We start from the raw sequence: 15,030 nt of genomic DNA on the forward strand, positions 1-15,030 counted from the left end.
AATGTGAGTTAACCGATTTTTATCTAGACCCCTCAAACGTGTAAACATGGTCTATGGGCTCTTTGGTCCATATTGAAATGAACTAAAGCTTATTCTAAGATCCGTGTGGTTACGCTAGGATTCGAGGACGGCGGGACAAGCAAGTTCAGATGTTCGACTCTATTGCATATTTACAGCAAATTTTGCCGTTAAAATTCTCCCAAAATAGTTTTTGTAGGTATTCGATAAAAAGTTTCATAAATTCAAAAGTGTTCTAAAGTAAAAACTCCTTAGTCCCACATCAAAGGATTTGAGAGACCTTATAGGCATTGTAATGATGGGCATAAAAACGATATAATTAAGTATATAGAGTTACGCATACGCAATAAAGAGTACCCAAAGACCATTTTAGACGTTTTAGGGGTCTAAATAAAAAATCGGTAAACATCCTATTCTACATTGTACTATGTGTGTTTAATGTAGAATAGGATTTTTACTGATTTCTTTTTATCTAGGTCCTTAAAACGTCTAAAATAGTCTATGGGCACTCTGGCGGGTCAATAATTATATAAACTGTAACTAATTCTCAGATCCCTGTGCTTAATACGTTACGGTTGGATGATATTACGCATGGAAATGCCATCATATAAATAATACCAAACCGTTGCAATCTCAAACTCCAAACCGTACACTTTTTCGCAATATCATCGATCAAAACCGTTGCGCAAAGGCTGACACAACGATGTAAACAATGGGTCAAACACTCTTTATTCTTCATCAAATATGGCAAAGCGCATATCAAATTGATACATATGAATCTAATAATTTGTATATCAGTCATATTTTGTGAATATCTTGGATAATAAGCAAGATTCAGATGAAAACTTGAAGTTTTTGCTAGGAACTCGCATCAAGCTGTATGTAAGTGTCACAATTGTATGATAAATAGGAGTACTTTGCGTAAAATCACGATCTTAATACAAGGTAGGATATCTAATTAATACTTGAGCTGAATATCGGTCTGTAACACTAGTTGCACTACAGTGAGACTTTCTAACTGACAGAAAACAACGAGTGGTATTAAATGGCGGAAATTCTGACTGGTCTTCGGTAACAAGTGGAATCCCTCAGGGCAGTGTGATAGGACCCATCCTATTCCTAGTATACATCAATGACCTACCAGAGGCTGTTGAAAACGCTGTTAGACTTTTTGCTGATGACACAAAACTTTTCTCTGTTGTCAATAATGTAAACGATCACCAAAAGCTACAAAGTGACATAAACAATCTAATGTCATTGTCCAACGACTGGCAGCTGAAATTTAACTCAAAAAAGTGTAAACACCTACGTTTAGGAACAAATAAACAAATTCCTGGGGACTATATCATGGATAATACATCAATCCAGCAAGTCACTGAAGAGAAAGATCTAGGCGTTACTATTGACCAACAACTGAAATTCACAAGACATATCGAAGCATCAGCTTATAAAGCAAACCAAATTCTTGGAGTGATGAAAAGAAGCTTCAAATACTTAAACAATAGATCGTTCTGTAACCTTTATAAAGCCATGGTGAGACCACATCTGGAATATGCATCTACCGTCTGGACAACAAATATAAAAAAAAAGATAAAATCACACTTGAGAAAGTACAGAGGCGTGCAACAAAACTCATCAAAAATATTCGAACCAAATCTTACCCAGAACGGCTACTAGATTTAGGACTGCCAACCCTAGAATACAGACGTCTCAGGAGTGATATGGTGGAAGTATACAAAATTCTGAACGACATAGACAAATGTGATAAAAATAAATTACTTCCCCGAAGTCATACTCAAACAAGAGGTCATAGTAAAAAACTTGTCAAGGGACGTTCTAGACTTAACACCAGGAAAAATAGTTTCTCACAAAGAGTAGTAAATCAATGGAACTCTCTACCTGAAAATGTCATATCATCAGAAACTTTAAACCAGTTTAAGTCAAGACTAAACAGCCATTGGAAATTCAAGCAAGAGAAGTTCAACCCTACCTGCTATGAGAACACACAACCGCCAAACAATATGAACAATATTCAAATGGCCAGAGATGCCTACGGCATATTTAAAGACCTCGACGACAGGTAACGGGTAATCCTGTCCGCAGAGTTCACTTTTTACAGTCCATCGACAACTAAGGTCATTTAAGGCCACATAGTCAGGCTTGAAACAATGTGGATGCAATGTTATTCCCTGCTGAAGTCCCAATAAAAATTGTACGACTCAGCTTTTTATATAATTTACAATTTATTTCAAGTCAACTTTATTGCTTCCTTACATCAATACAAAAAGGGATCGATAGCAAATCATACATGTACATAACACGCAGTAGATCAAAACAACAACTTAAACATTCATCAAGCCAGCTTTCCTCAGTTCAAATGACTTTACCAAAGTTAACAAAGAGGCCTAAATCCTGTAGAAGTTTTAGATCATTAGAAGACAAGAGTCGTATCAAATTTTCAAAATCTGTTAGATGGTGGTTAATTACATCTTTATGACTATGAAAGAAAATTGTTCTCGCTTTAGAGTTAACGGAATACTTAAAAATGAAGTGGGTTTCGTCCTCAATTTCATTACAAAATTTGAATAACCGCAGAGGACGGGGAATCTTTTTTACCCTACCCGCCTCGATTTCTAAATTGTGGTTGCTAATTCGCAGTTTGCGAGCAATTGATTTTCTTAATTCAAAATCCTTACTTGAAAGATACGTTTCTTCCTTATAGTTTTGTTTAAATTTACTACACAAAAAAGTTTTTGTGTCATTATCTGACATATCAATCTTAGTTGTAAAAATGCAATGAGTCAGTATATAAAATCCAATGAAAAACTGAAAATCGGGATTCCCGTCCCTGCATTTCTGGACACTTTTAGTATTGTAGGTGAATTCGGAATATAAATTATTTTGTGCTTTTGCATAACCATTTCTAAGGAAATTTATGTTGATTATACAGGTATTGTATGATATTTAACAGCAGTGATGATAAATACTCAGTGATATTTTCAAAATAGTCTATACATTACACATCATACCACTGCATTTTTTCTATTCCTCAGACACCCTCTTTCCTGTGTAACGTTGAAAATGGACCCCCGTTGAAAACCGACCTCGGGTCATTTTTCAAATGTTGAAAAATGACCCCGAAAACCGTTGAAAACTGAACTATAGCGCACTTTTCACACCGACCCGTTGAAAATGGACCCCGTTGAAAAGTGACCCTTCTCAGGAGAAGACTAAGATAGGCTATGCCTGATGTCTAATCCTATTGATACATAACATCTTTTGTACAACAAAACCACACAACACAACAACACACAACACAACAACACAAAACAAAACACCCCAACATCACACAACATAACATAACACAACACAACAACACACAACACATCACACACAATATCACACTACACACAACACAACCACAACACAACCACACCACAACACAACACACAACCACGCAGCAACAACACAACACCACCTGACAACAACACAACACACAACACGCGAAAACACCACACTACAACACAACACAACATCACAACAAAACATCACACAACAAAACATCACACAATAGAACAACACACAACACAACCACACCACAACACACAACACAACCACACCACAAAACACAACCACGCAACAACAATACAACACCACCCAACAGCAACAAAACACAACAACAACACAACATACGACACCAACACCACACAACACAACAACACACAACACAACAACACAAAACAAAACACCCCAACATCACACAACATAACATAACACAACACAACAACACACAACACATCACACACAATATCACACTACACACAACACAACCACAACATAACCACACCACAACACAACACACAACCACGCAGCAACAACACAACACCACCTGACAACAACACAACAAAACACAACACACAACACGCGAAAACACCACACTACAACACAACACAACATCACAACAAAACATCACACAACAAAACATCACACAATAGAACAACACACAACACAACCACACCACAACACACAACACAACCACACCACAACACACAACACAACCACACCACAAAACACAACCACGCAACAACAATACAACACCACCCAACAGCAACAAAACACAACAACAACACAACACACGACACCAACACCACACAACACAACATCACACAACAACACATCACACAACACTACAATACACAACACAACCACAACACAACACACGACAACAACACACAACACAACCACACACCTCACAAAACCACAACACAACATCACACAACACAACATCACATATATAACATATCACACAACAACACAACACACATCACAACCACACAACAAAAACACAACACAACACCATACAAAACACAGCCACACAGCATCCAACAACAACACAACACACCAATAACACACAACATAACAACATAACACAACAACACAAAACACAAAACACAAAGATGATAACAATACAAAATTTCAATTCAAATCGCGGTGATTACGTAATTTAGATACCAGCACAGAAGGGGGGCTTATATTAGGAATGGCGATAACAGAATTCGAGAATTATGTTTGTGCAACAGCCACATATGTGAATGCACTAAGGTCATTTTCAAGAGACCATCCGTTGAGAGTTTGCCAAAGTCATTTTTCAACAGTCATTTTTCAACAGACCTGCCGTTGAGAATTGACCCTAGACCCTGTCAATTTTCAACGGCATGTTCAATTTTCACCGGCATTCGGGGTCCGTTTTCAACGTTGAAAAATGACCCGAGGTCAATTTTCAACGAAGGTCCATTTTCAACGTTACACCGGCACATTCCACACCATTACTCCCCTCTCTCAGCTATCTTCAGCATCTGTTATCATATTTCAAGCTCACTGTCAACTAGTCCCTCATACTACACAAAAAAAAAGAAAGAAAAAACGGGACTCCCAGGGAAACGATCGCTTCATGTATGTGTATCCTATGAGAAGTCACCTAGAATTATGTATTAGGGGCTTTCGATTCACCCACCAACAAAGGAAACAGACAGACTTAGATGTAAGTGAAGTAACATATGAGAAGGGCAGACAGACAGACATAGATGTAAGTGAAGTAGCATATGGGAAGGACAGACAGACAGACATAGATGTAAGTGAAGTGAGATATGGGAAGGACAGACAGACAGACATACACAGATGTAAGTGAAGTAACATATGGGAAGGACAGACAGACAGACATAGATGTAAGTGAAGTGAGATATGGGAAGGACAGACAGACAGATGTAAGTGAAGTAAGATATGGGAAGGACAGACAGACAGACATAGATGTAAGTGAAGTAACATATGGGAAGGACAGACAGACAGACATAGATGTAAGTGAAGTGAGATATGGGAAGGACAGACAGACAGACATACACAGATGTAAGTGAAGTAACATATGGGAAGGACAGACAGACAGACATAGATGTAAGTGAAGTAGCATATGGGAAGGACAGACAGACAGACATAGATGTAAGTGAAGTGAGATATGGGAAGGACAGACAGACAGACATACACAGATGTAAGTGAAGTAACATATGGGAAGGACAGACGGACAGACAGACAGACATAGATGTAAGTGAAGTGAGATATGGGAAGGACAGACAGACAGATGTAAGTGAAGTAAGATATGGGAAGGACAGACAGACAGACAGACATAGATGTAAGTGAAGTAACATATGGGAAGGACAGACAGACAGACATAGATGAAATTGATGTAACATACGGGAAGGACAGACAGACAGACATAGATGTAAGTGAAGTGAGATATGGGAAGGACAGACAGACAGACAGGTGTAAGTGAAGTAAGATATGGGAAGGACAGACGGACAGACAGACAGACACAGATGTAAGTGAAGTAACATATGGGAAGGACAGACAGACAGACATAGATGAAATTGATGTAACATACGGGAAGGACAGACAGACAGACATAGATGTAAGTGAAGTGAGATATGGGAAGGACAGACAGACAGACAGATGTAAGTGAAGTAAGATATGGGAAGGACAGACAGACAGACATAGATGTAAGTGAAGTAACATATGGGAAGGACAGACAGACAGACATAGATGTAAGTGATGTAACATATGGGAAGGACAGACAGACAGACATGGATGTAAGTGAAGTTAGATATGGGAAGGACAGACAGATATAGGTGTACGTGAAGTAACATACGGGGAGGACAAACAGACCGACATAGATGGAAGTGAAGTAACACCTTTAAAGATGCTCCACCGCCGACAGAGCATAAAAGACATTTATCATTTGAATAATAATTGGTGTTTAATCGTGTAAATAGATCTAATTAACACACAAAAAAATCATATAAAATACTTTATTTTGTCTTTGGTGCATGCGCAATCAGTATTTCATTCCATATAGGATATAGTGCAACGGAATTTTTTCGGGACGCAATTAATTATTTTTTATATTTTTAACTTAAAGTAAAATTAGAAGCTCAAACTTTTCAATGGTGGTAATGATGTAAAGTAAGTAACTTTTGTAACTGAAGACAAATACTAAATCGCCAACTGCTGTTTTTAATAGTGAAAAAATACCATTTGTCAGCGGTGAAGCATCTTTAACATTTGCGTCAGTGCAAACATAAGGGAAGGACAATCAGGATTTAGGAGAGCTTTGATTACACCTTGGTACATTATGCACCTGTGTTTGAAAGAAGTAAGAAACATACTACCAGAATCGAACTAGAACTGGCCTCACACTAGAAATATATATTGTATCTTTTACATCATTTATTTTGACGTCGATGACAGAACTGTTTCTTATCTTTGTGATAATTACTTTTTAGCTTAAAATAGATAACATCATATTGTTACTCACAATTAAGACTTAAATGCGCTTTTAGCTCTGTGCACACATGAAAGCACAAAACAAATGAACAAGTTGTTTTTCTCTCCTTTTATTTGAGAAAGTATATTTGTTCAGCATAGAATAGTCAATATCAAGTTAGGAAGGAGGACATCCACCTGATAGGTGGAGCCAACATTACGGTGGGCGGGGCGACTTGCTCATCCGTATATTATTGGCCCTTGCACTGCTGTTGGCTGCCTTAAGCTTCTTGGTGATGCTTCGTTTTGCCATGGCGCGGAGTTCCTCGTGGGTCAAAGGTCGAATATCGACTTCATCATGGCCATTCATTATATCCGACACGTCATCGTCATCACTGAAAAAATAACGAATGTGCAAATGACATCAGAGAGCGTTAACGATTTTAAAATTTCACATCATTGACAAACATGCTTTTTCCGCTAAGTGTATTTTAGAATATTCTGCCAATTACAGTAGTTACAAAGTGAAAATGTATGCGAAAGCAAACCTTATACTAAAGACTATATAAGAGACAAAGCCCAATGCTCCTGACTACATCTAACATTGCCTTAGTTATTGTATGGTCACGGGAAAGTATCGCACAGGTTAAGGAAAGCAAAATAACGTTACATTCTTATTTCATATTTTGTAATGCTTGCCAAAGGAGAACTTGTGGACTAAACCAATTTAGGCTTGAACGTTGATAAAATGGGAGACACTAATGTAAACACATTTATGTACTCACGCAGAGGCGGGTGTCTGTATAGAGATCGGGGGAGGAATGTCGGTACGGATAAACTGGGTGATTGGAGGAGCTTCCTGGCCTTTCTTGTCCTTCTTCTCCGGCTTCGGTGGATTTTGCTTTGAATTGGAAAAAATAAAGCATCAATGCATTAATGACGCACAATCAACGATATTGAATGATCGCTATCTTGCAACGAAATGCGTGTAAAATTGCTCAATAAGCTTTGGGTGGAGTGTATATAAAATCATTTTTGGTTTTGAGACCGGACTGTGTAATTATTGATTTGTATAACAACCAAATATGTATAAGCTTTGATCGAACAAGAGCGATAGTTAATTAGCTAAAGGTATTTCTTGCAATCCTTAAACATCTCATGTCGAAATCGCAAAATCGTGACGGCACTATCGTAAGATCGCTAAAACTGGTGGTTCTTGTTATCATCCACCGTTACATTTTTCGCAATTTCGATCTTAAAAGGCAATATCTACATTTTATAGGAATTGACTTTACGCTATTGCAATGCGGAACAACTGTTAAAATGGCCCGAGGGTAGGAGATTTCCCTGACGTGGACCCCGTGTTCTGACCTACCTTGAGATGTAGAAATTGTTGTAACTGTAACATCTCCATTGTCCTCTGTTCCATGATACCCATGTAGTTTAGGATGTTTTTGTCTGTGATCTCCTCATCGCTCCCCAACATCGACTTGATAGTACTCGAGTCACAGTGGATAGTCTCAAACAGTGTCGCCACCCCACTCCGTAGCTGATCGAGCACGCCCTTGATGACGTCAATCTTCTTCTGAGCAGCCTCGGTTTCGGCAGTCACACGGGCAGACCTCGCCTATAAAGGGATTTAAGTCATACAATATATATCAGTATCACCATATGGACCTCCACAAAGGTCCTTTATTTTTATATCAGATATGTCGTTTCTTCAAAAACCTCTGATGTGCAAAGAAATTATAAGAAAAGCGTTGGTCAAAGAACGGTACCCTGAAGAATGCAATGTTTGTGTAATGAAGTAAACCAAGGAATATTGACTCAGTGTTCACAGAATTAATATTCTATGTATTGAACGTCACGTGTCCATGTATTAGGCAATGAAAATAGTGAAAAATCAGAGCATATATTCTTTGAATTGTTATAGATTTTGGCTCGGCTAGGTCCTTGCATATAGTATTCCAGGTCAGAAGACTATGATACAAAGGCGACAACGATATAGCCAGTTAACAGACATAACTTTGCTTCTCTCCTTGACCTTCGCCACAAAATGTATAACATCTAAGTACCTGGAGATCCTGTAATGTTGTCTTGTTGCACTCCATCATTCGGATATCATCTTCCTCAAACTGTGCCATCTCAGCTTTCGTTAATCGGATCTCCTCGGCTAGTCCCTCTACTTCCTCGTTGAGCTCATTAACGTAGTTGAACAGCGCGAAGTTTTCGTCTTCGCGGGCGATGAAATCGTCGACGATGACTGAAATGTCTTCTTTTTTCGTAGCCTCTTTGATGCGGTCGAACGCTTCTTCGTACACGTTGATCTGCTCATGTTCGGCATCCGTGTCTTTGTCCCGGGCATCTGCAAGCAAAAACATGGAGTATTCAACTTTTATTTTAAAATAATGTACCACCAGACGCCAATAAGAAAACATTATGCTTATTCTAATTCAATTGGCTAGTTTCCAAGCAAACAAATTTATTGTCCATGCTTTTATTGCTTGAATTAATTGTTGGGGCCGCCATTTACTTCATGATTATCTATCGTATCACCAATAACGCAGAAGAAATAAAAGAAGAGGGAACAACTGTGACTTACTTTTGTTCTTTTTGGCCTCTTCCTCTTCTTTGTACTCCGCGCGGTCGTGCGCCTTGAAGGCGAGGAACTGCTTTAGTTTGTTGTCATGGTTGATGATACGTTGAAGGTCCTTCATTTCGACCTCGTGTTGTGCCATGTCTTTTTCGCTTCGCTCCTATTCGACATAAAATCAGACGTTGTAATTGATCACAAACATGTAGGTAGTGGAGGTAGAATTTTCACTTGTTCGACATGGGAACTCGATGGTGGCGGTGGGAACGGGGTTCCATTATTCCGAGGCAGATTATATCGTTATATGCAATGACGATTTCAGTACATGCATAATTATAACCGAAACAAGTCAAGGTACTGTAGCATTATCAAAGAGTGCGATAGCGACTATAAGAAGAGGATTCCACAAAAAACTTCGTCTGTAACAATCCTGTAACAATCCAGATTAATTTATACAAGAAAGGCTTGCATTACCCAACTATGCTAAAAGTTCAACAATACAGAGCAGCGCACGGAAACGAACGTTATTTTGGTAAAGTGGCCTTAGCATTCAAATCTTCGGACGTCGAGTGCAATCAAAAGAAAGCAGGTTTGGTAAATAGGCTAAGAGGGAAACAAATTCTATCTTTTTTTAGTTCCAGAAACTTGACTTTTGACCTTTGTCTTTGAATCCGAAATGTCAGTGGCGTAGTCGCGCATATTTTTTTCTGTATGATACACAATCACACGTGAACTGGTATACTTATCACCATGCTTACCTTCAGAGCAATCATCTTGTTCTGTGCCTCATCTCGCTCTTCGTATGCGCGCGCAGCCTCTGCGATGACCTCATCCATTTGTGTTTTGATGTCGCTGAGGTTATTGGTGAGCTTTTTGAAGAGTCCGTCAAACACTGATCGTTCCTGACGAAGGTGGTCGATCTCCTGACGTAGATTGGCGTTGACAGCAAGCTGCTGGTTGAACTTGACCATGGCCTACGAAGAATCGTATGGTTTTTTTATGAGTTTAAGCGAAAACATGCGCCAGTTCTTTGCTTACATACTTTTTATACAAAAAGCAAGAACAAAATATAACGCATGCATGCATGCATTTTGGATAGTTACCTATGTTCTCTGGGCGTTAAGCCTGCACGTAACTGGATGTATGAATGTATTTGATTATTTTTACATGTAAAGCGAGCATCGATTTTAAGTGTAGTCAATATTAGAGCTACTGTTTGGTACCGTGCGGACGCTGCGTGAAAGTGGATCTAGTTTTGCGTTTGCTTCGTCGTTATTTCGTTACCATCGATGATATTATGAATTTTTGCGTAAACGTCGGTGATTTTGCAGGATCATCGTAGGTTTTGAGTTATCATTGTCGACATTTTGCGATCATCATAAGATTGAGTAGACATCCTTAAAATATAGGAAGAAAACGTATGTTTGCTGAAATATCGTCGACATCGTGCGAGCATCGTGATTGTTTTCGCAAACATCTTCAACATTGTGTGATCAACATTTTCCAATAGAATATTTTACATTGCACGATCATGGTAGGTTCGCAGTTTAGTTTTGATCCGTATTTAATAATACTTTGAACCATTTGTAGAATTGTCGACATTGCACTATCATGGTATGGCTTGTGTTCAGCATGATTGACAATTCGCGAACTGACCCTGTGTCGTTGTCGAAAACTTTCAACTGAGTAACCTTTGGCAAATTCTTGTAAATGAGCTACTGACCTTATCCAGTCTATTTTCCTTCACTCTAATTTTCTTCTGTATATTCGTCTCAATTAGCTGTTCTGTGTTTCCTCCTTGCGAGCGTCGATGCTTTGTAATTTCTTCTTCTACACGTGCAACCTCAGCATCAAGTTCCGCGATCCTCTTTACTTCTTGCTCCGCTTGAGTATTGAAGGAATCTAGATTGTCTAGTAATTCCATTAATCGATTGGTGTTTTCAGTGTCCTTTGTTTCGTTTTTCTCGCTCTGAGAGAGACGTAATACTGTGCGAATTTCCTCATTTTCGGACACAAGGGCTTCTTTTTCCGACCTGAAATTGAATTTTACGTTACTTTACATATTAAGGCAAGATAATTTAGAATTACAGGGACCTGGCATGATTTTTTTTACGAACAGTATACATACACCTATATATGGTCTACTATAATATTTATGTAACTGTTTTATTGTTCCGTCCCTTGTCCCTGTGCTCAAAATTACTCAATCGATTACAATATCTGTTTTAAAACTAACATTTAAACGCTGATGCGTAAAATACTTTGTCATTTTCACGTTTTTTGATATTGTAATAGGATCCGGACCTCCGAACGCTAGATTGTACCAAATTATGTTTCAAGCTAAGACAAAAAACATATTTTAGAGGATGCTCACATTTTCTTCCTCAGAATGTTGTTGGACTCCTCAGCGTAGGCCCGCCGGTCACCCTCCATCACCCGGAGCTGTCGCTGTAGTTTGGCTAACTCCATGGTCTGTGCTGCCTCCTCCCCCAGTTCCTCATTGGAATCTGTTTGAACCGTACCCTTCCTCATCCTAATGTTGTCAGAGAAAAGACACACCAACAAGATCGGGTACTCAGATTTTTCCACATTCAGAACCTTTACGGATCATTGCAAATACGTGTAATAAAAATCGCTCCGTAAATGTTCATCTTTACAAATGATAATACCTTTCGTTATATTGGACAGAAGTATGTCAGTAAATGTGTAATAGCCTATTCTCTTAACTCTTACGTCAATGGTTAGCTGATATGATATTAGCGCTTTTTATATTGTATACTGTGGTTCTGTATATGCCAACTCATTTTATATATGCGGTTGTGTAGCATAATATAAGGTTAAAAAATGTCTGTTTAGGGTTACCCGACCGACCCTAATTTTTTAACCCTCGTCCCTAATTGTTTTCCACTTTACTATAAAAAATAAATATTAAAAGTTGCGATTTCGATCTCAGACTACGGTTCCGACCATTAATTTAGAGTGAAAAAGAAACAACATCCCGATCTATATACCGACCCTATTTGTTTTGTCAATGTAACCCTAAACAGACATATTTTTTGCCCAATAATAAAAGTTACGTGACACCAATGCTTTTTTAAAGGATTTTACAAAACATTGATGTAAAAGACGTACAGGTTAAGCAGTGTATGTTTATACTATTAGCTGCATTCTTATTGACAGAGAGTCAAACTCCTGTCCATCTATCCAGCTTTGTGTCCACCATCCTACCAACTACGTACAGCAGATGAAACTGGCAGTTTTATGTATATCGGTATAAATTTATAGATTTGAAGGATAAAATCCGATGTGACTCGTGTTGTATAATACTTAGTAACGTACCTCTTGATTTTGTAAATTTCCTTCTGTATAAGTTATCAGTGTTCCTTGTTGGCTTCCATCGTCCAAGAGGATGTGGATGTCATGCTACCGTTTCTAGGGCGACAATGTTTACATGACGTCATAGAATGCATGACGTCACTGTTTGTCTCAGATTCAATTATGACGTCGATCTATTGTGAAGGGAACGCAACTACATTATTTAGCGTACACTAGCATTGTTTTGTTGCCTGAATAATTCAAAAACAATGAATTAGCAATAAAGTAGTACTTTTTTTCAATACGTTCTGCGGATAACTCATGTCTATTCATTATTGATTTCTAGGTCCTACAGATTTTCAACAACACTATGAAAAGTAATATGAATAAAGGAAAACAATGTAAGAGTGCAGTTACATATAATAAGTGCAATATTTCCTTATCTGAGTAAAACGTACAATGCATACTATTGAGTAATTCCCTTTTACCTGTGCGCGGTTTGTCAACAAGATATACATTTTATATTTACAATTACTTATCACTTCTACTATATAAACTAATCAAGGCAAAGTGAAGTATATGTCTGTACAACTGACACTAATGTTGACGTGGTGACGTCGAATGATCACCGTCAAAATGGCTGTTCCATCTCGTGGATTAAGTCGTTGTTGACAAACGGGTTTCCTGGTCTAGCTTAAACAATGTTAATACAGAAACCCTAAAATGAGTTGATAATGTAAGTATATAAGCATTAAACTATCTTCCTATGGAATCTATGGTCTATATAGATGCCAGAGCTTTGCAGACAATCATTTCATAATGGGCTAGCGCGCACTATGAAGATTGTCAGCAAAGCTCTGGCATCTATATAGACCATAGATGCCATAAGAAGACAGTTTAATGCTTAAATGTGCGCGGTTTGTCAACAAAATATATACCTGTGAGCGGTTTGTCAACAAGATATATACCTGTGCGCAATTTGTTAACAAAATGTATACATGTGCGCGGTTTGTCAACATGATATATATCTGTGCACGTTTTGTCAACAAGATATATACCCGTGCGCGGTTTGTACCTGTGCGCAATTTATCAACAAAATGCATACATGTGCGCAATTTGTCAACAAAATGCATACATGTGCACAATTTGTCAACAAAGTATATACATGTGCGCGATTTGTCAGTAAAATATATACATGTCGGAGCGATTTGTAAATAAAATATATACATGTGCGCGCTTTATTTTAATTATATATACCTGAGCGCGTGTTGTCAAGAAAATAATACCTGTGCGCTCTTTTTCAAGAAAATATATACTAGCGCGCGCGTTGCCAAAAATATATACTTGTGCGGGCTTTGTCAAGAAAATATATACTTTTGCACGTGTTGCCAAAAATATAAATTTGTGCGCGCGTTGTAAAGAAAATACATTCCTGTGCGCGCTTTGTCAAAAAAAATTGTCAAGAAAATCATAATACAGTATCTTAGTGCCGCGATTCAAGAGGCATTAAAATTGGTTCCTGCGTGTGTTGCCTTTACTTTTGTAACATTTCAAGATTCTTAAATAGCATATATTGCAAAACAGATAGAAATTAATTCTTCCAGATTTATGTACAAGTGGTCAGTATTGATTTTAAAGATGATGGGGAGAATGATGTGAATGCAGGGGAATATAGGAATCTATATTTCATACCAGTAGTGGAAATACTGCATGCTTTGTAGAAGTAGTGGGAGCTAGAAAAGTAAGTCAATGTCTTACTTTTTATTTCAAACCATGGCAATCAAATGCTCCTCCATTATGTTTTCATAAACCATGGCAACCAAATGTTCCTCCATTGTGTTTCCATAAACCATGGCAACCAAATGTTCCTCCATTTTGTTTCCATAAACCATGGCAACCAAATGTTCCTCCATTTTGTTTCCATAAACCATGGCAACCAAATGTTCCTCCATTATGTTTCCATAAAATATAGCAACTAAACGTACCTCCATTATGTTTCCATAAACCATGACAACCAAATGTTCCTCCATTATGTTTCCATAAACCATGGCAACCAAATGTTCCTCCATTTTGTTTCCATAAACCATGGCAACCAAATGTTTCTCCATTATGTTTCCATGGTAACCATTATTGACGCGTCAAATTAAAGACATCCATATGCTGATCAAGTGTTAAAAAATTATCAAAAAGCTTCAGCAATTTTACATATACATGTAGTTTATAATGACCAAATTACCATTGAAACTACATGTATAAGGGGAGATGTTGCATGCTTCAATTTGTAAACAAATGAT

At 38.0% G+C, this 15,030-nt stretch overlaps 1 protein-coding gene across 1 annotated transcript; it reads right to left on the minus strand.

The window, feature by feature from the left end:
- Positions 1-6,939: 6,939 nt before the first annotated feature.
- LOC138314946 (coiled-coil domain-containing protein 63-like) lies at positions 6,940-12,907 on the minus strand. The gene is made up of 9 exons (XM_069255601.1): positions 12,761-12,907; positions 11,796-11,954; positions 11,145-11,454; positions 10,180-10,395; positions 9,431-9,584; positions 8,904-9,193; positions 8,204-8,455; positions 7,614-7,729; positions 6,940-7,223 (listed from the first exon to the last, which is right to left on the minus strand). Exons 2-9 carry the CDS (start codon positions 11,951-11,953, stop codon positions 7,046-7,048), a joined length of 1,674 nt encoding a protein of 557 aa, XP_069111702.1. The 5' UTR covers position 11,954; positions 12,761-12,907; the 3' UTR covers positions 6,940-7,045.
- Between the last annotated feature and the right edge of the window lie 2,123 nt (positions 12,908-15,030).

This window comes from Argopecten irradians, chromosome 2 (assembly GCF_041381155.1).
Source record: "Argopecten irradians isolate NY chromosome 2, Ai_NY, whole genome shotgun sequence".
Taxonomy (NCBI): Eukaryota; Metazoa; Mollusca; class Bivalvia; order Pectinida; family Pectinidae; genus Argopecten; species Argopecten irradians.